We start from the raw sequence: 25,984 nt of genomic DNA, 5'->3' as shown, positions 1-25,984 counted from the left end.
ATGAGCTTTCATGGGTGAATACTCACTTCGTCGGATGCACCCACGAAAGCTCATGCTCCAAAACTTCTGTTAATCTATAAGGTGCCACAGGACACTCTGCTGCTTTTGCTGAGTAGATTCATCTTTAACTAACCTTGTTTGGTATCATGAAAAGAAATGGTTCACACTTTTAAAAATTTTGACGTTGTGCTAACTTGTTTATCCCATTTACTATGAGTATGGGTAAACCCCTATTATCCAAATAGTTTGGGTCATATCCAAAATTGGGGAGAATCAGAATTTCAGGATAAATGACAATTTAGAATTTCACAATCTGAATTTCAGATAATTAGGGTTTGGATAATAGGAGTTTATTTGTATGTGTGTTTAAAAATAACCACTCCATTCTAGAGTGATAGACCTTGATAAGCTAGCTACCAGCTCTGAGTTACCTTGTGAAAGATCTTGGATTGTTACTTCAGAATCGTTAGTTTTTGTATTGAGAATTGCTTTGCAAACTGCCTAGGCAGGTATGCTAAAAAGCTACTTCTTCCTCAGCTCCAAAACATCAAAAGAGCTAACCGTATGCTTGCTCTGGTAGTGGAGCACAGAGATGCTGCATTTGAGTTTCCCTGAGCCAGAGTTGGCTGTGAGCTGCTCCAGGTTATGTCAGCTGCTATGATCTAAATCACAGTAATTTACTCCTGGGGGAATTCTGTGCCAAAAAATTACAAATTTTGCGCACAGTATTTTAAAATTCTGCAAATTTTGTGTGTCAAAATAACACTAAACCACACCAGTTTAAATTATTTTGGTAATTTATTTCAAAATTCCTATCAGTAAGTATGTCTGTAACAACACAGACATAGAAAAATTCCCCCTGGAGTAGAGAGTTAAAGAAACTCCTATGACAACCCAGTTCCTGCTTCTCTGCTCCCTCCTCCCTACAGCCCAGCCAGGGGGGCCAGACACTCTCTCCTCACCCCCCAGAGCCCAGCTGTGAGGTCCTCCCTGGCCCAGGCACTCCCCACCACTCCTTCCAGAGACCAGCTGCAGCCCTCCCTCCCCCTGCCGCCCTGAAACTCGTACAACTTCTCCCCAGCCACAGCCGCACCCCACCCAACCCCAGACACTCACACCCTCTACCCACTAGAGGACATTCATATCCCCTCCCCACCAGAGCCCAGCCATACTCCCCTCTCCCTAGCCCAGACCTCACACCCTCTACTCCACAGAGGCCAGCTGGGGGGGCCTGCAGCCCTCCAGGGATCCCGAAGGAGAAACCAACTGATGCTGGGTCCCAGGCTTGTATGGAGTTTCTTGCATGCTGCTGCCTCTTTCCTTCAGGGCATGCTGGGAACTGCCGCTGCTGGGAACCCTCCAGTTCCCTCCACCTCGCACTGGTCTTGCCTTCTATTTCCAGGCTGGGCTTTACTGGTCCAGTGATCCCTAGTGGCAGCCAACATCTCTGTAGCCCATTTCTGTAGTGCAGGGAAAGGGAAATTCTGTGCACACAACATTAATTTCTCCAAAATTCTGCATTGAGCAGTGGCGCAGCATTCCCCTAGGAGTAAACAATGGCTGGCAAATGCTGTAAGAGCAGGCAGGGCCACTACAGGGATGCCAAATCCCCCTCTATAGCCACCATTCTCTATGCACCAACATTGAACAGTGAAGGTGATTTCAGCGCAGTTGCGCTGGCTCTGCATCATCCTCAGGTCCCCTATTGCCAAGGTGATCTTCCTGGGGGCTGACTATGCTGGCTTTATGGCATCTTGCACTGGTGGAGTGGCTAACGGGCTCTGTAACTTAGCTGAGGATTGGGACTACCCTCTCCCGTGGTACAGAGCTGTCTTTCTGTAGTGTTGGAGGAAAAGGTCCACATCATGACTTTTGCTGTGATACTTAATACGGTAATGAAACAAGGACACATGGGAGTGGTCTGTGATGATTTTAATGTTCTTTGCCTAATTCCTTGTGGAGTATGTGGACATTTTTAGTCACTGCCTCTTCTGGGACCCTTCTGAATGTGTTGTCAGCACTAAATTAACCCTTTATTAAAGGCACAGAATTGTTTCCATAGACTGCCTTTCCATTGTAAACGTAGATGTGAAACACTCATACTTATGTCCCTACCCCATCACTGCCCCAGAAAACATAGTGCCTTGCTGACACTTCTCTCAAGTATTCTCCTAGAATAGTGGTTCTCAAAACTTTTGTACTGGTGACCCCATTCACATAGCAAGCCTCTGCATGCACCCCCCCCCATATAAATTAAAAACTTCGTTTTATATACATAACGCCATTATAAATGCTGGAGGCAAAGTAGGGTTTGGGGTGGAGGCTGACGGCTTCTGACCCGCCCCCCCCATGTAATAACTTTGTGACCCCCGAGGGGTACTGACCCCCTGTTTTGAGGACCCCTGTCCTAGAAGGAGAAAATCTACAGCCAATTCCATATTAGTCAGGTATGGTTCTTAAAGATTAGTTTAACTTTTTTTTTTTTATTATAACTCATGAGCATGTCTGCTAATGGATTATACCACAAATACCTTTGCCTACGAATCATATCTCTGATTCATTTGGCCTTACTGAGTACTGGTGCCTCTTAACATTTTGGGGATATATAAAGCTTAGTTTTGGTGAGAGCCTGGAAAATCAGATCCACCAATATCATATATAGTGGGCAAACTTCAGCATGGTTCAGTGGATTGGTGAAGTTAAACTTTGTCAGATGTCCTGGTTTTGTTGGCAAGTCCAGAGCTGAGCCATAGTCCTGTCTTTCCAATACAGAGATGCGTTGGTGAGACACACATCTTAAAAATCTAACTAGCTGCTGTCATCTGCAAACAAACTTTCTTAAATTAGAATTAAGGGTATAAACAGTTCAGGAAAAATCATTAAAATTTACTCCAAAAATCCAAAATACCCAGAAAACACTGAAGAACTGCAAACTCCTAGTGAAGTTAGAAGTGGGAATTTGAGTTATATGAATGCCAAGTTGAGGTACCATAAACCACCTTCATGATGTCTTTCATCCTCCACCAAAGCACACAGCTGTACATCTTACTTCATGGCCAGTAACATATATGCTGTGCGCTAATGTTTACAAAATTTCCCCTTCACCACCCTGCCCATCCAGACCTTTCTCCCAACTCTAATTCTTTTTAAGCCAGCTGTACTATGCTTATTGGTGTCCATATGTCCCAATCATGACGGAAACGCTATTGTGCTGGGGGCTGTACACACTGAGTTAGGGACATCTGAAGAGCTTATTTATCTCTTACCATCCATGTGCAGACATATCCTTTCTCATCATCCTCTTATACCCTTTAAAATCACAACCTCGCAAGGTTCACACATTACTATTGTATCTATGTAGTTCACAAACACCTTTCGCAGCCACCATTCTGCTCAGATCCAAACTTCTGTTTATCCTTTGTATACCGTTGCAAAATAGAACTTTACTTAGCACAGCACCACTCTACTCTCAATGTACCTCTTACTACTCTCCACCCACATTTAATCAGCTATCCACCTTACGCCCTCCCCATCCTGTGGACTGTCCATCCGCCAACCTGTGTGGTATTCTCTGAAACAGGACAGATCATGACCTCACTGTTTTCAGGTAGATGACAGAAGAGCTGACATGTCCATCATGAGTTGTGGCAGTGGTAGCTTGAGAAGTTTGGCAGGTAGCTCTAAGTGGCGTATGGCGTGCATTGGATGATTGATAAATGCAGAGTTAAGGCTTTATATACTTAAACCCCAAGTGTGTTAGGTTCCTTGGCTTTAACCTTTTTTTTAAACTGCAGTGCTCTACTGAGGTATGTCTTTTTAACTTAGCATTACAACCTGAAAGGGACACCAGCTGAAAAATCATGTTCCTGATGTTACTGTAACAAAAATAAGAGAATTAATTTTCTGTTTCCTCTGAGCATTTGGTAGCGCTTTGGACGTCGCTTTCAGTATTTCCCTATTTGCGTGGATCTTTCAAACAGCAACCAGGGGCGTGCACGTGCTTTTTAAACACAAAGGGTTTGGAACCCGTTCAGAAATTGGCAGGCAGAGTATCTGAAGTCACTTAATTTTTTTTTTTTTTTTTTTAACTGTCTAGAAAATAAGTCGACACTGTCCTTGGAACGCCACTGTTTCAGTGGGAGTGGGAAACCTGGTATGAATCAATGGGAGTATACGTTGGACAGAATGACCTGAGGTTTTAGTCTTCTAACATGACCACTAATAGTGCTCACCAGTAAAACATTCAGCTTACTGTAAAGGTCATAGTGTGCAGCTATGGCTTGTCACTAAAACTCTTGTACTGCAAGAAGGGGAAGCATCTTTTTTAAAATAAATTAATGGTATTAACCCTGCAGGGCAGGCTCAAGTGATGGGGTCTACCTATCAGGGCACATTTTAATCATATGCTATTTGACCTGTCATCTGTACACTGGAAGAAGTGGGTGGAGTATGATGTGTATGCAAAGTGCTTGGTATCTAAAAATGTGTTACAGATTTTTGTATGGTAAAATGCTCATGGTGGAACCCAGAGTACTGATCCCTACACTGTATAGATAGTGGTAAGTACATCAGTCAAGCTAAGCTACTCTGGGTGCTGTTTAGTCTGGTTCAGAGCCTGCTGACAAAGGCTCTTGTCTCTCTTGTCTACTGCTGTATTGCAAAGAAACCCTACTGGGCTGAGTGACTTGCTCGTGCCAGGTCTGGAGGGAAAGAACAGCCTCCCTGGAGCTGTTATCCTCATTCTGTCCAAGTTCGAACATATGAAATCTTATGATGAGCTCTGTTGGAAACTAGCAATTTAAGTCTTTATTCAGGCATCCTGCTGCTTGCTGTGAGAAATTACAAGACCTGTGTATACAAAATACATTATTTTGCATTGAAATTTGTGACAGTTCCCTTGGTGTTTCAAAGCAGATGACACAGTAATAACATAGGTTATTTTCCAAAGGTAACCACACAGCACATTGTTCAGTATCCCAACAGAGTGAAAACTTACAGTACAGCAAATGTGACTCAAAATAATGTATGTCACATTGCATAGCAAGATAAATGTATGAGTACAATTATTTGTATGTTGTTACTTCTCTTTATGTATATATTAGCAATTTGTGTAGGAAGTTATATTATATGCACACACTACTTGCATGTTGGCCCACATATCTGTTGTGGAATCAGTTTATTATTGTACACACCAGGTCTTTTGTCTGGAATCCTCTTCTAATGAGGGTTTGAGCATTTTTTATTGGTAAACGGCATGTATTGCTCTATTTGCTGGTTGCAGTTTGCAGGTTGCAAAAGGCCAAGGGGGGGCAACAAAAAACAGATTAACTCAACAATCCAGCTAGCCTCAAAAATAAAAAACAAAACTCGCCCAACGCACGCAAACAAGCTCTCTGCTGCCTGCCAAACAGCCAAAAGCCTATAGTTTTGTTTTCTTTTTTTTAAATCTAAGCCAAGCCAACCTAACAAGGTTGCAAAATTAAAAAATAACAGTCTTGCAACTCTAAAGCTGGTATGTTTTTAAAAATCTAAAATAGCCACAAAAAGTTGGTTCAAACTAATACAAAGCGCACAGAAAGCAAGAGTCCCTAAACAAAAATGTCCCCAAAAAACCCAGCCCTTAAAACCCTTCCAAAAAGTAGAGTCAAAAATTTACAGCAAACCCTAAACAACCTGTGCACAGGGCAAAACTCTCATCTGCCCTTTCCCTTCTTCTTACGTTACACCCAGGCTTGGCCAGCCATGGGTTGTGCATGTGTAAGTATAAAAGTGGGTTAGGGGTCAGGCACTTCCTTCCTCTAAGTAAGGTGGGACGCACCCAGCACTCTCTGCTGTTATTTGGTTAATAAAGCTTTAAACGTAGTCACTTGGTGTGCTCCTTTATCTTCTCCCCTAAAAGTCCTGTGGCCTCAGCCTAATCACCTAAAGCCCCAGGCAAATTAGTAGCAGAAATCTGTGACAATGTGACCAGGCATTTTATACACTGGAGTCAATTTTGTGTCTTATGTTTGCACTTGAGGCAAATGTTAAAACGTTCTTTTGTATCATATTACTCTTCTGCTGGTCTGAGAGAGTTAACTCTACTGCTACATTTTTGTAATTTTAAGGGAAAGTCCAGTCTGTTCAGTTTATTTTATCTGAGATGTTTCTTTACTTTGTGGTGTTTGATTCACCTTCTCACTTTCAATATTGAATATGTTCAGATTTTTGGAAGTGGTATACTAATTGTTTCCTCTTTTGAGTCATGACTACATGCCACAAACGCTGCTGGCATCAGCATCCCAATTAAGTAGAAATTGAAGTAATGTTGCTACATCATGAGTTGATGCATTGCAAGGCATTGTGTGCTAAAGAGTGTGGTATCCAAGGCTGACTCAGTTAAGCAAAGAAATTTAATGAGGTGGGGCTTTAGTGGTATTGTGACTCTGCTGCATAAGATATCAGATGAGTAGTGCTTTATGCTTGATTTCTCTCTGAAGGTTCCTAAAGCTAAATGGTGTGTGTGTGTGTGTGTGTGTGTGTGTGTGTGTGTGTGTGTTATAAATTAGTAGTAGATAATACTGTACTTGCCCATACATTCTGTTGGAAGACAGAACTGAAAATTAATCGTAGATAGTTGTGTGCTCAGATCTGTTTGAATGATGAAATTTTGAGTCTTAAGCAGAATTGTGAGCCCTGATGCCAGCGGGCAATAGGCATGTGAAAAAGGGAAATATTGGGGAGTGGGAGAAGAGAGGTGGTGTAGAGAGGTAAAACTGCATGAAGGACTCCTGAATGCACTGTGACATGCACACAGCGTCATCATTCTCTCATGTAACACACAGTGCAGCTACTGCTTTCTGCCTTAAATGCTTTTTACAACTGACAGCCTGATGTTTTGCTTTTCTGTGACACAGAAGAGGCAGATGTAGAGGAAGGTGAACTGGTCAAAAAGAAGAAAAAGAAAAAGGAAAAGAAACAGAAAGCTGAGGAAGAAGCAGCTTTGGCTGAAGAGCCATCCACTAGCGCAGCAGTGGAGGTGAGATGGGAATCATTCTAAATGATCAGTTGCATTGAAATCTGCAAGGATATTTTCTTTCTGAAACAGTGAGGGGGAGAAAAATACCCATGTCTGTATAGCTCAGTGTATGGGGACTATTGTTTTATATTTTCTTCAGCCCTTTTATTTTGTAATATTCAATATTGAAGGGTATGAAAGGGATCAGGTTACAAATTAGGGTAATGGAAAATTCATGACTGTCTCCAAGTACACAATTTCCTATTCTCTTACCTTCCTATTTTGAAATGCGATCTCTAACTTTATACTTCTACCCTTCCAGTTCAGCTTAATGGCCACTACTCTTCTAAAGACCGGACAGGGTGTCCTTTAATCCGCTCAGTAGTATTCACTCAGCAACATCCCTTAATAGCTCAGAAAAATGTCTGTGCGACACTGTTTCGCTGCACTAGCTAGGCTGCTGCAGTGAGCCAAAAGATCTCTTAAATGGCAATACAGAGTGGCTGCCAAACAACTAAGCACTGAATGAATACCACATTCTTTAAATGTTTTCTGGTTTGGGCTGCCAGGGGTCTTAAACCATGCTAGTTACAATTGTGAGCTACTAGCAGTGGTGACTCACTACAGTTTCTGCTGTAAAGTTGGACAAGGATTTGTTTTGAGACCTGTGCCAGCGAAACCGTACTGTAAACCTGTGGAGTTGCAACCCAGAAATGGAGGGAATGCCAGATGGGTTGCATCCCTCTGGCTGAGTACTAAAAGCTGGGGTCACTAGAACATCGTGGATGCTTAAGGAGGGAGGGAGCACCTCACTCTTTGCCCCGCCCACTTCCCACCTAATTCTCAGGCCACTTCCCTGCCTGCGCAGTGCTCAGCTCCAGGAGAGGAGTAGTAGCATTTCAAGGAGGCTGTAAAGCTGGCCCTGCAGCCCCTCAAAATGGAACTCTCCAATCCTTGATGTTGGTTGCCAGGGAGAGGAGGAAAAAGCATTGCTAACAGCAGCTCTTTCAGGCCACATCCCCACCCACCCACTGTTGCACTCTATAGCACTCCTTTAAGACCCCACCACCCAGAAGCTTCCAGTTTTTCTTTCTGTGACCCTAAACCCGCAATGTTGTGGCCACAGTATGTTGGGAGGCTGTGGCGAGTTAAGGAATGATTTTTCAACTGTGTTCTGGGTTGTGGACCAAAAAGTTTGAGAACCTTTGATAAATGTTATTCCTCAGATAGCATGTAATAGTTACCCTGTTCTGTGCTAGCGGTGGAATTCGCACTGTTTAGAAAGTCGTGTGGACATTCACTTTTTTTTTAACAAATGAGCTTTGGTTCCACTAAATGCTGAAATCTGTAGAAGAATCTCAGTTGCCGACCCCTATTGCTGATGTCTTGCTTTGTGAAGTCTTTAGAAATTAGTCTGTTCCGTGGGTGAGCTCCCTATTTGCAGGCTTCAGTTTGCCCTGCTTTGCACTGGAGGTAATTATGGGTTCCTGCAATCCAGTGAGCATCCTTTTCTTTGAGACTAGGGAAGGAAATGAATGAGTTTGTGAACCCCTAACAGCAGTTTAACATTTGTAAACCACTTTGTGAACATGAGCAGCACTATCCAAGTCCTAAGTTATCTAACTGTTCCTGTTAGTGTTCTGCATTACCTGTTCCATTATCATATATTCATAGAAATGTTTCCTTTGTTTTGCAGAGTACAGAGAAAAAGAAGAAAAAGAAGAAAATCAAAGTAGAGCAAGAGGATTAGTGCGGGAGAAACGATTAATTTGGATGCTTCAGTTCAGAATATATTCCCTAGAATACTTTCTCTTTAAATACTTGCTTTAAACACCATAACTTCCCCCAATAATGGGAGAGGGCAGGTGGAAGATGAATTCGATAAGTCTCTGCTGTCTCTTCCTCAGAACAAAATATTTAATTAGTTTTTGGCTCCTTAGGTGGACCTCTGCCTTATTGCAGTTTCATTAATTGAGAAGGTCACAATAGGTCTTTGTTCATATATGGTCTTTTGTGATACTGAATAAAAATCTTCTTTTTGTATCTGTCTGGAGCCAAGATTGTTTTGCTTCTTTCTCATTTGCTAGCACACAGTAACCAATTTCACTAACATTTCTAAGTCAATTTAATTTTGTAAAATGTGTAACCATGAAGGGGAGGATCTGGCTTTCTTACCTTTTTTTAAACCTTAAAGGTTTTTGTTGATTGTTCTCTACAAAGGCAATTCAGAAGCTGCAGTAAAATGCAGTATTTTTCATTTAGAAGACATACCCTAAAATTAATGTGAATAGCCATGTATTCATAAGACTGTTGCTTTTTACAGAAGTCAGAAGAATAGAACAGATGAGCTACATTATCAGTAGTGTACAGTGCAGTTTTCGTGAGAGACCTTGAGAGAATTTGGAAGCAAAGATTACAGGGTTTTGCAAAAGACTGACAAGACAGGGACTTATGTTTGCAGTAATGTGAGTGAACTTTTTTTGTGGTTATCATTCAACAATTCCATTTTACTTGCCACTCAAAAATCCAAAGGATTGACTTCATCAGCTGCTTAGTGACTAAACTGAAAGGGAAAACTTCTGTTTTGTTTTTGAAATAGAAACGACTTATTTCAACTATTGTTACATGTTTTTATTGCTTCTGGGTAGCAAACAGTATACTGCATTGCTGAGCCTTCAAAAGACTTATTCGATCCTGACTATAGGGTTTACAGTGGAAAAGCAAATTCAACTTGAACTATATAATTGACCTTTGCCCAATATTTAGTATAGGTTACTTGCATATTATCCCATGCATTCCCTTTTCTTATCTTTTTTTTTTTTAATAAGGCATCTTATATTCCTCCTTAAGAAAACAGGGGTTTCTGTCTCTGTCTGGAAGATGTTTGATACTTGCTTTATGCAGTTGATGATTTTCTGTGGTAGATAATTTATTGACCAATTCTTCACATTTAACTGCTTACCCATGTTTGCTTTGTTACAGTGTAAACAGACATGTTTTGTTGACTCTCTAATGAAAATGTTAATCTATTCGCTTAATTCATCTCTCTTGATGTGTAGAGGATGCAAAATGCCGCCTCCTTCTCTGCCCGTGTGAATGCTTAGCCACTGCTTTCCTTGGGGCTCCAAAGGAGGGCAGTTTTAATTAGCAGAGGGAGGCTTCTCAGAGGATGCTGTGAATCAGTATATCGGGCACCTATCTCTGGCACATCCGACTGCTCTGAACCCTTTGCTTATCCAAGTTGCTGGTCCTAGTCGCCCAAATGAGGTGATCTTTCCCCTACTTGGAGCTCTCTGCAGTGGACTTCTCCGGAGGCCAGTGGTAATCTCCAGAATTTTTGAGTGCATTCTAATTTTACTGGCTAAGTAATAAGACACATTAAATCTGAATCTTGCAGTGGAAAGAAAAAGCATGTGCGGTTATCCATGAAAGACAGAAATCTTTGATGTAATGCCCTGAGCTTTTTTATTATAAATGTATTCTCAAATACAAATAATTACAGATGAGGGATTTCATTATCCTCTTTAGCATTAATGTAATCACTTGCCCAAAAGTCTTAAATAAATTATGTATTCAATACTCAGATACTGTCCTATATAATTTATCCGACTCAGAACATTTGCATGAACATTTTATTAGCTAAACACAAGTTTAGGCGGATCAAGATTTTTAAAGATTATTCACATTTCCATGTTCTTTTAAGTGCTGCAGGTTCTTATATTGCAAAACAAAACTGCACTGTAGAAAATGAGGTGGTGCTGAAGGCTTTCAGTGTTTGGTGAAGGTGATGGGCCTTTTGGACTAAAGAACACGGAAGGGAGACCATTCAAGTTTTGGATCCTGAATAGGTGATGGATTGCATCTCTTCTTTCCCACTATCCCTCTTTTGAGCAAGGTTTAAAATCAGACTTCTAGTTTGAACTGCTTGAGAGCAACTAGATATCCGACTGCAATATTTGAATTAACCATAGTTCTGCAGAAATGGCCAGTGACAGTGAACAATGTTGACACTGAAATGGTAATCACTATACTCCAGAGTTAACAAGCTGAATCTGTTTGCTGCTATAGGCATTTAACACCAGCTTGGTTATACTGAGTTCCCCTTTTGAAAGTAGTATTCACTGCTATAATGGCTTTAGAAAGGAATTTGAGCTGTGCTGCTTATAGGAAAATATACTTTTAAATTGGGCTGTGTGTAAAATAAAAAAGAAACTAATAAAATGGATTAAATATAAAAGTCGCATGTAACGGGTGCAGAAACTTCATTTTAGACCAGGATGAAATTGATGGTAGTTCAGCAAGGACAGTGGGACCCAGACAATCACAACTGCCATACATGCTGCTCTGTGGAAGGAGGGAATGCTATGGCCATTGCAGAAGTTTTACTACTTTCAAAGGGCTTTAGTTACCTGAAATGTGAGCTACTGCATCTTATCTTTTCAACTTATCAACTTTTTTTGTAAAGAGATTTTATGAATAAGTTTCACACTGACTGGTGGGTCAGGCCCAGAAAAAGGGAGAGGGGTCTTTAGTGAGGCTGCTGCTAACTATGGAAGCTATTTCTAGTCCAGTTTAGGCAAACTGATCTTATATCCTAAAGTGCTTGTAATGTAAAAGAATCCTCTATATCATTGTGAAGGCTTCATTGGTGTGTGCCAATCACTATGCTAATTCCTCGTGAAAGAGCAGATTGTATTCAGGGTCTTGATCATGTATTCAGAGCCCTGCTTTGGGCAGCCTTTATCTCGAGAACCTCTTCTCCTTCTTATAGTGATAAAGAGAATAGTCATCTCCAATGGTAAAGGGTTCTAGGAAAAGCGGGCGAGCTGTCTGTTGGAAGACCTGAGACTTTAGAACTCCCACAAGACTTGTCATCAGAAACCAAAATGCCAGGCCCACTTCTTTGATAGTTTATCTACTGGAACATGGCTATAGAAAATAGGAAGGGTAATTAAAGTGTGATAATATACATTCTGAGGTACTGACAAGTGCTTGTTCAACTCTCAGAGCAATATATGTTGTGTGTGGGACAGCAGCTCACTCTTCTCTCTCAACCTGAGAGATTTTGCCATTTAAAAGTATGGAGACTGGATGGTTCTGGGGCTTAGAAATTGGACACATAACCTTTCCTTTGGTTCATGCTTGGTCCAGGCTGGCAGTGAAAGAAAGTTACCTAGCTTAGGGTTTTGTGTAGTTCCATCACTGTAGTGCCTAAGTGCATGGCAATGTCCACAGTGGACTTTATGGAGTTTTCTGCTCTGTCGCTCAGCTTCTAGGAATCTGTATTTCCCCCTTCAGTTCTTATGGGGAAGCTTTAGCAAACCGTGGTCTTGTGGCATGTTCTCATTACCTTCTGATGTCTATTCAGGCTGTGTTTACATGAACTTGTGAGCCCCTTTCCTAGTAGTCAGTACACACTGTTAGTGCTTCTGTACCTCTTGAATAATGAATTCATTGTCTTTTAATCTAGAGGATCATTCTGGCAACTTTCATGAGCTCTAGAGTTAGTTCAAAATTAATCAGGTGATATCATTTTTCTTTAAATTAGAATGTAAATTTTACAGACTAAGTTGAAACTTCTCCCTATTAAGTCATTGGGAGAGAGGAAAATATCTAACATCTTAATATGGGCTTTAGTACCAGGGCATAGCTAGAGCATAACTTGTCGTAAAAGTGACACCATAAAAATGGCACTACCTTACTGAACGTATTTTGCCTTTTTTTCCCCTGAGATTGCTGCAAACAAAATTTGATTCATATTAGCACTGCAGCTCACACTTCCCTAAACCATAGTGGATCTAGATTCTGTTCATGGGCAATTGTCTATGAAGTTCTCCTTTTGTAACTTCTATTACTTTATCTGAGGCATGAGAAAAGAAAACAATGTGGCTTGATCTGGATGCTATTGAGAGAATAAATATTGGAGCTCACTGGAGGATGAAAATTCTGTTTTGCAGCAATTCTCAATGTTTAGACTTTTGTTTTGGATTGGAATGAAAATAAAACCTTTCCAAAGATTTCACCAAAAAAGTGTGTATGCATGTTAACCACTCTATATAGCCTGGTCATTAGGGTGCTAGGCTGAGATGTGGACATCCCAGGCTCAAGTGCATGTTCTGCCTGATTCAGAGCTGTTTTTCATCCCAGTGCACCCTTTTGTCTAGAGTTTACTCTGAGCTTGCTTAGAAGACACAATTTAGAATGGCAGGTGCGCCTGAAATTAGAAAAACATTTACTTCTGTTTTCTCCTTTGGGAGAGAACTGGAATATATCTTAGAATTATTCTAATTCTTCACAGATATAATTGTATCCAACCCCACACCAAAGTTGTGCCTCATTTGTACAATGAAAAATTCCAAGACTTAGCTTCCCACCACCTCCTGGATTTGGTTATTTAAGTTAAACTTGCACGTAGAGAGACTTAGTGTTTCAATGCAAAATAAAGTAAGTCTTAATATAACCAGTAGAAAATACAATAATTTCATAATCTAGAAATTTTATTTGTGCGCTTAAGATCCTCTCTCCTTCTGTTTCTATCTGTGAGCACGTTATAGAATGGACATCTTTCAGTCAGGCTATTTGTTTCTCTGCCTTTATAGTCAGTAGGATTTTCAAAAGCTCTCGTTGGCCTAACTTCTTCTGTTGAAATAATGGTAAATTGACTTCAAGGGGAGCTGCTTCGGCCAATGCTGAGCACTTCCACCCATAATCAATTTTTCATCCACTTTTTAATTAGTCATATATTGCAAAACAACCCTTTTTATGTCTAGTATCCCCTCTTGCTCTGTGGTTCTGGTGATTGTAGACTTTGATCCAATGCTACCCACACAAGTCAGCGATATCAGGTACAGTACCTTGGGTTTACGTAACGATCCCCAGTGCCCCATTTGGTGTTACAATTTTAGTCAGTATTCTGTGCATCTCCCTTTGAACCTAGGTCGTTATCCACCCTGGTCTATCCCATTTTCATTTCAAAAGCAACTTGCATGAACAGTTACGTGTCTTACCACACACAATACTGTCCCCTCATACAGGCTAGGTTTATTTATACATACATACCCCTTTGTGTCCAAGATGGACATATGACTTTCAAACCAGATTAACATTCTTCACCCACTCTCTGCATAGCCTGGCTTAATTATTAGAAAATGTCATTCCTGTCCCAGCCTTAAAATTGCCAAATATTCAATAATTCTGTATCTTCAGTAATATCAATCTGCAACAAATAGGGTTTCTTGACAGTATCGCATCATGATTATATATAGAAGCTATGGACTTTGTCAGTAGTGATAATCAAATGACAAATGGAAATAGTGATCTCGTCTGTGCAAAGATGGGTCAACATTTAATAAACTATCATGAATTTCATATCATTCAATTCCAATTACGATCAGATACCTCTGAAGGATGGTCTGGGAGCACAGGACTAGGAATTGGGACACTTGGACTATAGGAGTGGGCTCAAAGGGCAAAGCTTGGTTCTGGATCTAAACTGCTCCAAAGTTTGTGGGGTATTCAGATCTTGTATGCTGGATCAGGCCACTCCCCCAAGGTTTTGCCACAGATTTAATCTATGCCCCCCAGATACGTCACTTTATCTCTTATTCCTCCTCTTTAGATGGGAGAAGATTCTTCCTAACTCAGAAGTGTACAAGACTTAATTCAGTAATAATTGTAAAGCACTCTGAGAACCTCCGATAAGAGGTTATGTAGAAGTGTATTATGTAGGGGGAGGAGAGGAGTCTTTGAGAATGCAGGGTGCAATACAGCTGTTTGAAACCACAAATAAATCTCTTATAAAACTGCTGCTAAGGGCCCTGTCATGATAGCCATCTCAGATTCATTCCTGCAGAAAAGGGAATTAAAACACCTACTTAGAATCTTTAAACATTCCATGTTTAATTTTGTGTGGCATAATAGCAATAGCATTAACAAAATGACCCAATAATGGTCTAGAACCACTTTAAAATCTCAGCTTTTAACTAAAAATGAACATTTCAGCATTTATCTGGTGGAGCGTAGACTGTTGCTGAAGTCTGACTTTTCCTTCTATCCTTCTTTCCTTCTATCAATTATGAGATCGTAAAGCTCATAACAAACTGCAGCCACAAAGGATGGGAGACCGACTACACAGCTGTGAATGCAACACCGTAACATTAGCGATAGGAAAAAAAATAGTTCCAATTACCCAGAAAGTGTATTGCAACACACTGAAGCAATAACGGACAACAATGTGGCAATGACAAGTTTGTCTCATATTTGTTGTGTCAATACCAGGGTGGGGAAGAATAAGAACATTAAAAATATTACATGGCCTTTATTACTATTCTCTGCATTTTTATTAGTTTGGTTGGCTGGCGCCAATCTAACAAACAGGAAAACCTACCTTACCAGAGTGAATATCGGTAATAATACATATGTGCTTCTCCAAGAATATCAACAGGTATTACAAGGATCAGTTAACACAGCAGCTCACTGAGGGGTTAGCCTAACTCTGAAGAATGCAGAATGAGGTTAATGCAGGCCTGCACAACATGCGGCCCGCCGAGGTTCACTGTGTGGCCCGTGGTGGGGAATCAAAAGGCTCTGAGCTGCCCGCAACAGCGGGGAGCCCAAAGCTCTTTAAATCTCAGCCGCGACCGGGAGTCAAAGGGCTCTGGGCTGCTAGCTGCAGCGGGGAGCCCAGAGCCCTTTAAATCTCAGCCATGGAGGGGAATCAAAGGTCTCTGGGCTGCCCGCAGAGATTCCTGGCGGTTGCTGAGATTTAAAAGGGTCAGGGCTCCCCACTGCCACAGGCAACCCAGAGCCCTTGGAATCCCGGCCACGGCTCCAGTGGATGGGCTGGGGCTGGGATTTAAAGGGTTCAGGCTCCTCAGCAGCAGGAGCTCTGGACCCTTTAAATCCCTGCCCCAGCCCTGCAAAGCTACAGGTTCCCCAAGCAGCCAGAGCCCCCGGCCCTTTAATTTGCCACTGACAGCTCCTAGCCGCCTCTTCAGCTGGGAGCTCCTGGTTGATTTAAAATCAAGTATCACCTCCCCACCCCCAACCTTCCTTTTTGGCTCACAGCTGTTTTGGTGGGGTGGTGCTGGGAAAGGAGGGTTTGTTTTTGCAGGGCTGGGTGGTGCTGGGGTGGAGTGTTTACGGAGGGCCGGGAGGTCCTGGGGGGGTGGGTGGGGGTTTCCGTGGGGCTGGGGGGTTTCGGCCCTCACTTGTTTTCTTTGGAGTAATGTGGCCCTCGCTGCTTTAGGAGTTGTGCAGGCCTGGGTTAATGCCTTGGCCAAAGCCATACAGGGTGAAATTGACCCCTTTGTAGAAAGCCAGCACAAGGCCCATGCACTGTTTTAAGTCCAACTTCAGCTTTCAAAACAGATCTGAAGCAGGCCTCAAATAGTTCATATGCATTTAATGGCCCTGTGTATAGAGGGTCAGTTTCAATTACAAGGAGTCAGAGTCCACGACAAATGGAACCCAGAAATCCTTGTTTCCGATCCCCCTCCTACACCCACAGAGCAACTGTCATGGTGTAAACCCCCACTCTGAACCTTAGCGTCCAAAAGGTGGGGTACCAGCATGAATTCCTCTAAGCTCAATTACCAGCTTAGTACTTGTAGCGCTGCCACCAACCAGGAATTCCAGTGCCTGGTGCACTGTGGTCCCCCCAAGACCTTGCCCGGGGACCCCCAAGACCCAGTCCCTCTGGATCTTAACACAAGGCAAGTAAACCCTTTCCCTCACCATTGCCTCTCCCAGGCTTCCCCTCCCTGGGTTACCCTGGAAGATCACTGTGATTCAAACTCCTTAAATCTTAAAACAGAGAGGAAAATTCACCTTCCCCCCTCCTTCTCCCTCCCCCTCCCAGACTCTTCCTGAGAGAGAAAGTAATCCTAACACAGAGAGAAATTAACCTTTCTCTCCCCCTTCCCTCCTTTCTCCCCACCAATTCCCTGGTGAATCCAGATCCCGTCCCCTGGGGTCTCACCAGAATAAAAAAACAAATCAGGTTCTTAAACAAGAAAAGCTTTTAATTAAAGAAAGAAAAACAGTAAAAATTATCTTTGTAAATTTAAGATGGAATATGTTACAGGGTGTTTCAGCTATAGACACTGGGAATACCCTCCCAGCCTAAGTATACAAGTACAAATTAAAATCCTTTCAGCAAAATACAAATTTGAACTCCTTCCAGCCAACTACACATTTGCAAATAAAGAAAACAAACATAAGCCTAACTCGCCTTATTTACCTAGTACTTACTATTCTGAGCACATAAGAGCCTGTATCAGAGAGATTGGAGAGAAACCTGGTTGCATGTCTGGTCGCTGTCAGAACCCAGAGAGAACAACAACCAAACACTAACAGCACACACAAAAATGTCCCTCCCTCAAGATTTGAAAGTATCCTGTCCCCTGACTGGTCGTCTGGTCAGGTGACAGCCAGGCTCACTGAACTTGTTAACCCTTTATGGTCAAAAGAGACATGAAGTACTTCTGTCCTATTAACCTTTAACTATCTGTTTATGACAGCAACAATGCTGCTGTGCAAGTAATTAATACCCAACCATTTTAACATTAATATATAAATCAATTTACTAAGGGTGTAATAAACAGATCAAATATAAAGGATCAACATCAAATGTCAGATAAATGAGCCTGTTGCTACCAAAAAGGAGATGAAAATAGAAATCCATGTTCAAATATTTGTTTTATAGCATCATTTATTTTTCGCTTTGTCTAGATATGTGTCCTACCACAAAGCCAGAGGTTATGTTCCCATTGTACCAAACTGGAGACTGGCTGGCCAGAAAATTGCAGTAATTCTTTCCTGGAGGAAATCCTTTTTGATCCCCAGTAGTTCAGGGCTCTAATTTGGAGGGGAAAAATGGTTTGGCAGTCTTTCAAGCAACATGATTTTTATCTTTTAGCAGTCTCCAAAAGCCTATTGTATTCTGTTCCTGTGGGTCACAAAGGGCGGCAGTCGCTTTATCTCCAGCCTTGCTGGCTAGGGATTGGCTTCAGTTGGGGATCCTGTAGTATCATTTAATGGAAATAGGGTTCTCCATCAAATCTGTAGCCAAAAGTTTTGGTGAGACCTTCCATGAAACTGAGGGTATTATTGCTTTCCCTCCATCCACGGTTCCTCAATATTCCCTCACTGTGAATGCTCAAGCCTCTCTAGACATCCCTTAATTCCTCAGGAGTTATTCAGTGGTGATGTCTGGTGTATTTGCTAACTGCTACCATCCTCCAAATGACCCTGGATTCATTCTTTGTTTCAGGCAAACAGCCTATATTCTACCATTTTTAACCAGGACCACCTCAGTGTTTTCCATGGAGAGTTCTGCTTAAAGTCTAATGGCAGGACATGGGCTAAGGGGAGGCAAGGGCACACTGCCCCTCTCAGAGCTGAGCCATAAAGATTCTTCGTCCAGACACCAACCAAATCTACAGTAAGTGTTCAGAACTCGTTTCTGGACCCCAGATTAAATAAAATGAAATATTTGGCTCCCTCTATTCCCTCCTTGGTCCTGTAGAAGGCCAGAGGATTTGTTTGGGTTTAGCCTCTTTTTCTATCAATAACCAGGCTCTGATATAATTAATGTAATTTTTTTTAACTGCCCAGTGCCCAAGTGTTATGGTAGGATAACTTCCTAAGAGTTACTGCAGCTTGTTTCTCTGCTCCAAGACTAAGGGCATGGCTAAACTTGCAGATGTAGAGCGCCGGGAGTTAAACCAGCCCTCGGAGATCGCAGCAGGGAAGGCGCTGCTGCATGTTCACACTGTCAGCTGCAAGCACACTGGTGTGGCCACATTTGCGGCACTTGCAGTGGCATTGGGAGCGGTGCATTATGGGCAGCTATCCCACAGAGCACCTCTTCCCATTCTGGCGCTGCGACTTGTGGGAAGGAGGTCAGGGGGAGAGGGGCATCCTTGGTCCTGTCCCAATGGCCCATGATGCATCGCTTCACAACCCAGCAATCCCTGTGCTTTCATCCACGTTTGGCGCCATCTTTCAACGGTTTTTGTACTGCACGCTGTCTTCCCTTTTGGTCTGCAGGAATGGATCCCGAACCTGTGAGGAATATGCGGATGGCTCTCTCCAGCATGTCACGAATTGCAGTCGAGTTACTCCTTAAGCTACAAAGTGTCAGTAAGGAGTCCGACAATGATGTCGACACGCATAATACATAGGGCATGAGATTGCTTGTGGCATTCACGGACATGCTCACCACAGTGGAACACCGCTTTTGGGCTCAGGAAGCAGGCAGTGTGTGAACACACGGCAGGGATTTCCCTGCTGCAGTCTCCGAGGGCTGGTTCAACTCCTGGAGCTCTACATCTGCAAGCGTAGCCATGCTCTTAACATCTACAGTAGGAGTAAGGGCTTTTCTGCCTGAGAAAGTTGCACTGGTTTAACAAAAGGTGTTATTTTAAACAGATTTAGTTTATCTACCTAGACCCTTCCCTCTTTCTTTCTGAAGGGGTTTTCCCTTCAGTGAGTGCCCCATGGGGCTGTGGGGCAAGCCATCCCGGGGCTTCAAACCTTGTCGCTCCTGCGGCAAGCCTATGCCCACTGGTGACCCCCAGGACGCCGATCTTTGGTGTCTGGGAGAGGCCCAGCAGGAGGAGAAGTGCAGGATTTGCAAGGTGTTCAAACCTCGCACTAGAAAGGAGAGGGATATTAGGCTAAAACAGCTCAGTGGTTTGAGCATTGGCCTGCTAAACCCAGGGTTGTGAGTTCAATCTTTGAGGGGGCCACTTTGAGATCTGGGGCAAAAATCAGTACTTGGTCCTGCTAGTGAAGGTAGGGGGCTGGACTTGGCCTTTCAAGGTCCCTTCCAGTTCTAGGAGACTGGTATATCTCCATTTACTATATATTATTATATTAACTCCTCATGGAGTCTGCTAACTATCTGCCACAAGACTTGGCCCCGAGAACTTCAGTGCAGAGCACTCCTCCAGCGGTACCATCTACAGCACCGAAAAAGGACTTGGCACGCATTTCTAGGGCCCGGCAGTCTGCCGGCAGGGCACAGTGCAGGCCAGCGACATAAAGCCAACAAACCTTCTAGTACGCCTCAACCTGCACGGGCCCCCTCCTCCCTGGGAAGCCCCACACCGCCAGACTCCCTACAGGTGGAGGAGGTCATGGTACCCTCCACACCTGATACTTTTGAGGCTGCTAGAGGGTTCATTGAAATGACAGTGCCCAAATCCCTGGTCTCGAGGCAGGGTTGAAAGTAACTTACAGGATTTACCGGTACTGCCGGAGTCCTAAGGGGGGCATGGCCTCATCCAGAAGAGGCGTGGCCTCTCAAGATTTAAAGGCCCTGGGGAACCAGCTGTGGCTGGAGACCCAGGGCCTTTAAATCAACCGGGGCTCCCAGCTGAAGAGGTGGCTATGAGCACCCCGGGGCTCTGGCCACCAGGGGGAGCCCCCAGCTTTGCAGGGCCGGGGCAGGGATTTAAAGGGCCCAGAGCTCCTGCCGCTGAGGGAAGCCCGGAGCCCTTTAAATCCTGGCCCCAGCCTGGCCACCAGAGCCGTGGCCGGAATTCCAAGGGCTCTGGGCTGCCCGCAGCGGCGGGGAGCTTTGAGCCCTTTAAATCCCGGCCCCAGCCCAGCCGCCAGAGCCGCATCTGGGATTTAAAGGGCTTTGGGCTGTCCACCCTTTCAATCCCCATCATGGAAGTCAGTGCGGTCCAGCACAGTGTACTGGCTCTTGCAGTACGTTGTACCGGACCAGCTTACTTTCACCTCTGTCTCGAGCCCTCCACCATCTTGAGCCCCAGTACCATCAAGAGGCAAACCGGCAATCTTTGGGCTGTCTGCCCCCAGACCAGCATCACCGTGCTATTTTCTTTCTTTGGACTAATTCATTCCAAATTGAGAAATCATTTGGGACCTGAAAAAGCAGGAAGGCTTTCTTTTCCAGATTACGAACAAACAGGAAAATGAACATGAAGACGACTGAGTTAGCTGCAGAAGCGAATATATTAAGTTTCTCATATTGACCTGGCTGACATATTTTAAAAAAACACCACCACAAAAATTAAATCAACTATCTCATTTAACTATTGTAGTTAAACAATTTTAAGAAAAACAAACCTGATTTTAAAAAAAAGTGAATGTTTAAATTCAAAAATTCATATATTTGTTTTGTTGCTGTTGAAGGAAAAAATCCAGAATACATAATATTGTTGTTTTAGTTAAATAAAACAACTTAAATGTCTGTCTGGTGATGTTCTAATACAGCATAGCAAGAAAATCCTCCAATAATAATGTTGAACTGGAGATAGCTCACCTCCCAATGACATCATAAATATCTGCTTCAGTTACCTTTGGTAAATGAAATAACCACACAATCATTCACTTTCTGATATAGCTGTAAAACTAATCTGAAAAGTTTTCAGAATAAAGCACTTAAAAATGTATAGTATGTACCTTCTCATAATGAAACCTACATCTATCTCCGAGTTGTGAAGAATATGTATTAAGGTTATAACAACCAACAAAAATACGCTTTTATGTAGAAATCCATGATTAAATCGTCTTCTTTACAAGTGATTTAAATCATGATTTAAATCAAATCCACTTTGCTCACACCAGGGCCGGCTCCAGCGTTTTTGCCACCCCAAGCAGGGGGGGAAGCCGCGATCAGCAGTGCTTCGGCGGCTGCTCTACCGCCAGTGCTTCATTCTTCGGCAGCAGGTCCTTCCCTCCAAGAGGGACTAAAGGACCTGCCACCGAATTGCCGCCGAAGACCCGGACATGCCGCCCCTTCCCGTTGGCCGCCCCAAGCACCTACTTGCTGCGCTGGTGCGTGAAGCTGGCCCTGGCTCTAACACACCAGCGCTCTCTGTCCACACACTTGTATTATTGTTGTTACTGCTGCTTGGTACCTCCTGTCAAATTGCTTGTGGTGAGCCAGTAGTGGCTACAGGCTGCAGGAGGGCTTTGGCCTCTAGCAAGATGCAGCCCCCAGGTAACAAGCCTGCCTTGAGCCACTGCCACGGTGTCTGCTATATATGAAGCTCAGTGTGTGTCGGCAATGGGGGGGGAGGTTCTGGGGGTCTGCAGACAGGGGTGGTGGCTGTGCCACCTCGAAACCTGGGGCCAGCAGTGCCAGCTGGGGACCGCATTCAGTGGAGCATAGGGGCATGAGTTTAATAATACTGCGTAGGGCCCCATAAATCCAAAAGACGGCCCTGCATCTAGGAGAAGGAAACTCCTGTTTCAAACCAAACCTGTCAAGCTTGGACAATTGACCTATAAATCTCCCCTCACAGGTATGTTCGTGTGATCTGATGTCCATGTCAAATATACCTGTCGCCAGAGGGCTAATGCAATAGTTCCCAAACTGCGGGTTGTGCGCCCCCAAGAGGAGTTGTGCCATCAACAAATGGGATCACAGAAATCCCTAGTGTGCAGACGAAGCCATTTTGCTCTGCACAGCATGCCCTCCCATGTACAGTGCATGCAAGGTCACACTTTGTGAAGGATGCCATTCTGCTGTTGAAAATGGTGTCCATGCTCTCTGGGGTCCCAGGAGGAAATTCAAAATGGGGTGATACCAGTAAAATGTTAGGAACCTCTGGGCTAGGGCATTCCCCATAACTGCCATACAACAGCACTGCCTGACTCTTGTAACTGGACAAGAGCTGCTAAAGCAGTGGTTCTCAAACTTCTGTACTGGTGACCCCTTTCACACAGCAAGCCTCTGAGTGTGACCTCCCCTTATAAATAAAAAACACTTTAAAATATATTTAATACCATTATAAATGCTAAAAAGGCAAAGCGGGGTTTGGGGTGGAGGCTGACAGTTTGCAACCCCTCCCCCCTGTAATAACCTCACGACCCCCTGAGGGGTCCCAACCCCCAGTTTGCGAACCCCTGTGCTAAAATGAAGAAAGTGAGTAAGCTGAGATGTGCATGTTGGAATGTAGTAATGCTGGCTGGACAAAGTTTGGAGCTATGTGAGGTCTTAAATTGGAGAAGAGTCAATGTGGCGTGTGTACAAGAGACCAAACAGAAAGGTTGCAAAACCAAATTGCTTTAATTATTAAAATGAAGGTCATACAGTACCTAGAATCAAGGTACTCTGAAAAGCTGCTCTCTTCAAAGATCAGATAGTTACAACATGAGGCCTAAGAGGACTTGGTAAAATCCTGTTTGAATAACCACCAGAGGGTGTCTGAACAGACAGGAACAGAAATTTACTAACACTAGCAGCTATAAAAAATAGTCCAACAATATTTTGATAAAACTATCGAGTTTATTAATTCACAAAAGTTCATCCTCTAGTTTGCATCAACTTCCATATCAATACAAAAGTTCACTAAAATCTATGGGCCAAATTCAGGCTTAGTTCCTTTATCTATCTTCAACAAATGCAGGAAAATTAAATCAGGATGAATTCTTGTATTGATGTAACCTAATCCGGCCTTCTGCAATTTGATCACCGAGATTATAATTAACAAGAACCTCCATGTTCTCACTCTTTGACTTTGTTTCTCTAAAAATCCAGCATGCTTTGTTTGCTTTACTTTGTTCGTATCGAATCTTACTTTAAGTAGGTCTCCATAAGACGCAATTCCATAATTTTAGGAACTGTTATGGAAATTTCCCATCCAGTGTGGTCTGAATAAACATGATACTGGTGCTTTATTTCAAATTTAGCTTAAGTCACTAAACTGTTCCATTGATTGCGCTAAGAAAAGAGTTTGTTTTGCCCAAAGACTTAGCAGAACCACCCTCTTGAACCTTAATACAGATTTTTTTCTACCTGGTCTGCAACAAAAAGGGCTTAAATTCACTATTTAAGGGTAAAATTCTGCTCTGTTACACCTGAGTAAATCCAAAATACAATAGTGATGCTAGCCGAGGGGTCAGCAACCTATGGCACTTGTGGCAAAGGCGGCATGTGAGCTGATTTTCAGTGGCACTCACACTGTTCAGGTCCTGCCCGCCAGCCTCAGGGCTCTGCTGCTGGCCTGGGGTTCTGTATGCTGGCCCCCTGCCAGCCAGGGTACCAGCCGCCAGCCCCGCACATCCCGCTGCCGGCCTGGGGTACTGGCTGCTGGTCTGGGGTACCAGCCGCCGGCCCCACTCAGCCAGTGTTCCATCTTCTGGCCCCGCTCAGCCCGCTGCTGGTCCTGGCCACCAGTCTGGGGGACTCCGCTGCCGGAATTGGGCTCTGCTCCTGGCCTCGGCCCAGCGCTCTGCAGCCAGCCCACAGCTGTGGTCCACTGGCCCCAGCCTGGGGCAGTGAGGGGTGCAGACAGGGGCAAGAGGGGGCACAGCTCAGCACCCACACTTTAAAAATTGTTCCAGCGCCACTGGGATATTTTTAAGTCCTAATTTGCTGTTTATATCAGGCCACCTGGAACAGTGCACTGCATTTGATGTTGTGCGTGCTGTCTGTCCAGTTTTTTTCCCCTGTGAGTTGAGGGATACATTTGACAAAATGTCAGCCCTTAAGAAAGCAGTGTTAGATGTCCGTTCATTTCAGTCTTCTTGGACAGACACATTTGGATTTATTCAAAAGAAGGACCATGCTGTTTGTGCTTTCTGTTGTGAAAGTGTTGTTTGTTGCACATCAAGTGTTCGATGACATTTTGAAACGAAGCACGAGAAAACCTTTCTTGACGAAGCAGACGGGACTGAATTGATCAAAAAGGCAGTAGCAGGAATGAGAAGCAAAGCAGTGGTTTTAAATGCTTAAGTGTAAGTAAAAATCAAGCTACAGAAGAAAGTTACAAGACTGCACAGTGCATTGCAAAAAACAGAAAGCCGTTTACAGACGGGGAATATATAGAAGAAGTTTTTCTCAGCAGTTCGGAGGTTTTGTTCAATGATTTGCCTAACAAAGATACGATCATATCTAGAATAAAAGACCTGCCTGTCTCTGCCAGAACAGTTGAGAGATGCATAAGCGAAATGGCAGAAAACAACAAAAAACAGATAACTGCATTAAAAGACACAGCAGTGTTTAGCGTTGCAATTAATGAGAGCATGGATATAAACGACGTTCCACGTTTGGCAGTTGTTGCAAGATACTGTGCTTCCAATGAAATCCAAGAGGAACTTTGTTACCTAAAACCCCTGCATGGCACAATAAAGGGGGAAGATATAGTGGAAAGTTTTGTAAACAATTTTGAAGAGCAAGGAGTTGACATCAGAAGAATATTTTGTGTGACAACAGATGGTGTTCCTGCCATGGTCGGAAAACACATGGGATTTGTAGAGTTACTTGAAGATCAAATTGGCCGCCCAACAGTCAAATTTCACAGCATCATCCATCAAGAAAACCTGTGTGCTAAGATTTCTAATTCAAAGCTTAATAATGTGATGAATACAATGGTGCAAATTGTAAATGTCCTTGTTGCTCGATCTGCTTTGACTCACAGACAGTTTCAAGCACTGCTAGAAGAGATGGACAATGCTTATAACAACATTCCACTTCACAGCAACATTTGGTGGCTAAGTCAAGGCAAGGTTTTCGTGCGCTTTGTAAACTGTTTTGATACAATCAAGGCCTTTTTGTCGGAAAAAGGACAAAACTACCCCGAACTGGATGATGACAAATGGCTGTGTAAGCCCATGCTTCTAACTGACATCAACGTTCACCTAAACGAACTCAACCTCTGTCTCCAGGGTGCAGGGCAAACAGTTTTGAAGAAAATTGCGTTTGCAATGCTTTCAGCATTTGGCGCCACATACTTGTGTGAACAGGTATTTTCACACATAAAATCTGTGATCTGTCCCTCTCAGAGCCGGTTAACAGCTGATCACTCAGAAGCCTCTATGCAGCTTAAAGTATCTAAATATTTGCCAGACATTGGAAAACTCAGCAAGGAAAAGCAAGGGCTAGGATCTCACTAAACTGATAAGATCTGTATTTTAATTTAATTTTAAAATGAAGCTTCTTAAACATTTTAAAAAGCTTATTTACTTTACATACAACAATAGTTTAATTATGTATTATAGACTTAT

The 25,984-nt window shown here is 43.2% G+C and overlaps 1 protein-coding gene and 1 non-coding gene across 2 annotated transcripts in view; both read left to right on the top strand.

Moving 5' to 3' along the window:
* NOP58 (NOP58 ribonucleoprotein) overlaps positions 1-9,050 on the top strand; it is a 34,431-nt gene extending 25,381 nt beyond the window's left edge. Inside the window, exons 14-15 of the mRNA XM_030580324.1 lie at positions 6,897-7,018; positions 8,694-9,050. Of these exons, the coding sequence (XP_030436184.1) occupies positions 6,897-7,018; positions 8,694-8,747 (176 nt within the window). The 3' untranslated portion in view covers positions 8,748-9,050. The remainder of the gene's footprint in view (positions 1-6,896; positions 7,019-8,693) is intronic.
* Positions 1,917-2,000, top strand: LOC115660111. Its single transcript, XR_004002753.1, has one exon. It is a non-coding gene; the product is annotated as a small nucleolar RNA SNORD11 (small nucleolar RNA).
* Positions 9,051-25,984: the final 16,934 nt, after the last annotated feature.

The sequence above is a fragment of the Gopherus evgoodei genome, chromosome 11 (assembly GCF_007399415.2).
Source record: "Gopherus evgoodei ecotype Sinaloan lineage chromosome 11, rGopEvg1_v1.p, whole genome shotgun sequence".
Lineage (NCBI taxonomy): Eukaryota > Metazoa > Chordata > Testudines > Testudinidae > Gopherus > Gopherus evgoodei.
Note: the sequence above shows the minus strand (reverse complement) of the source record. Positions and strands in the feature narration are given on the sequence as shown.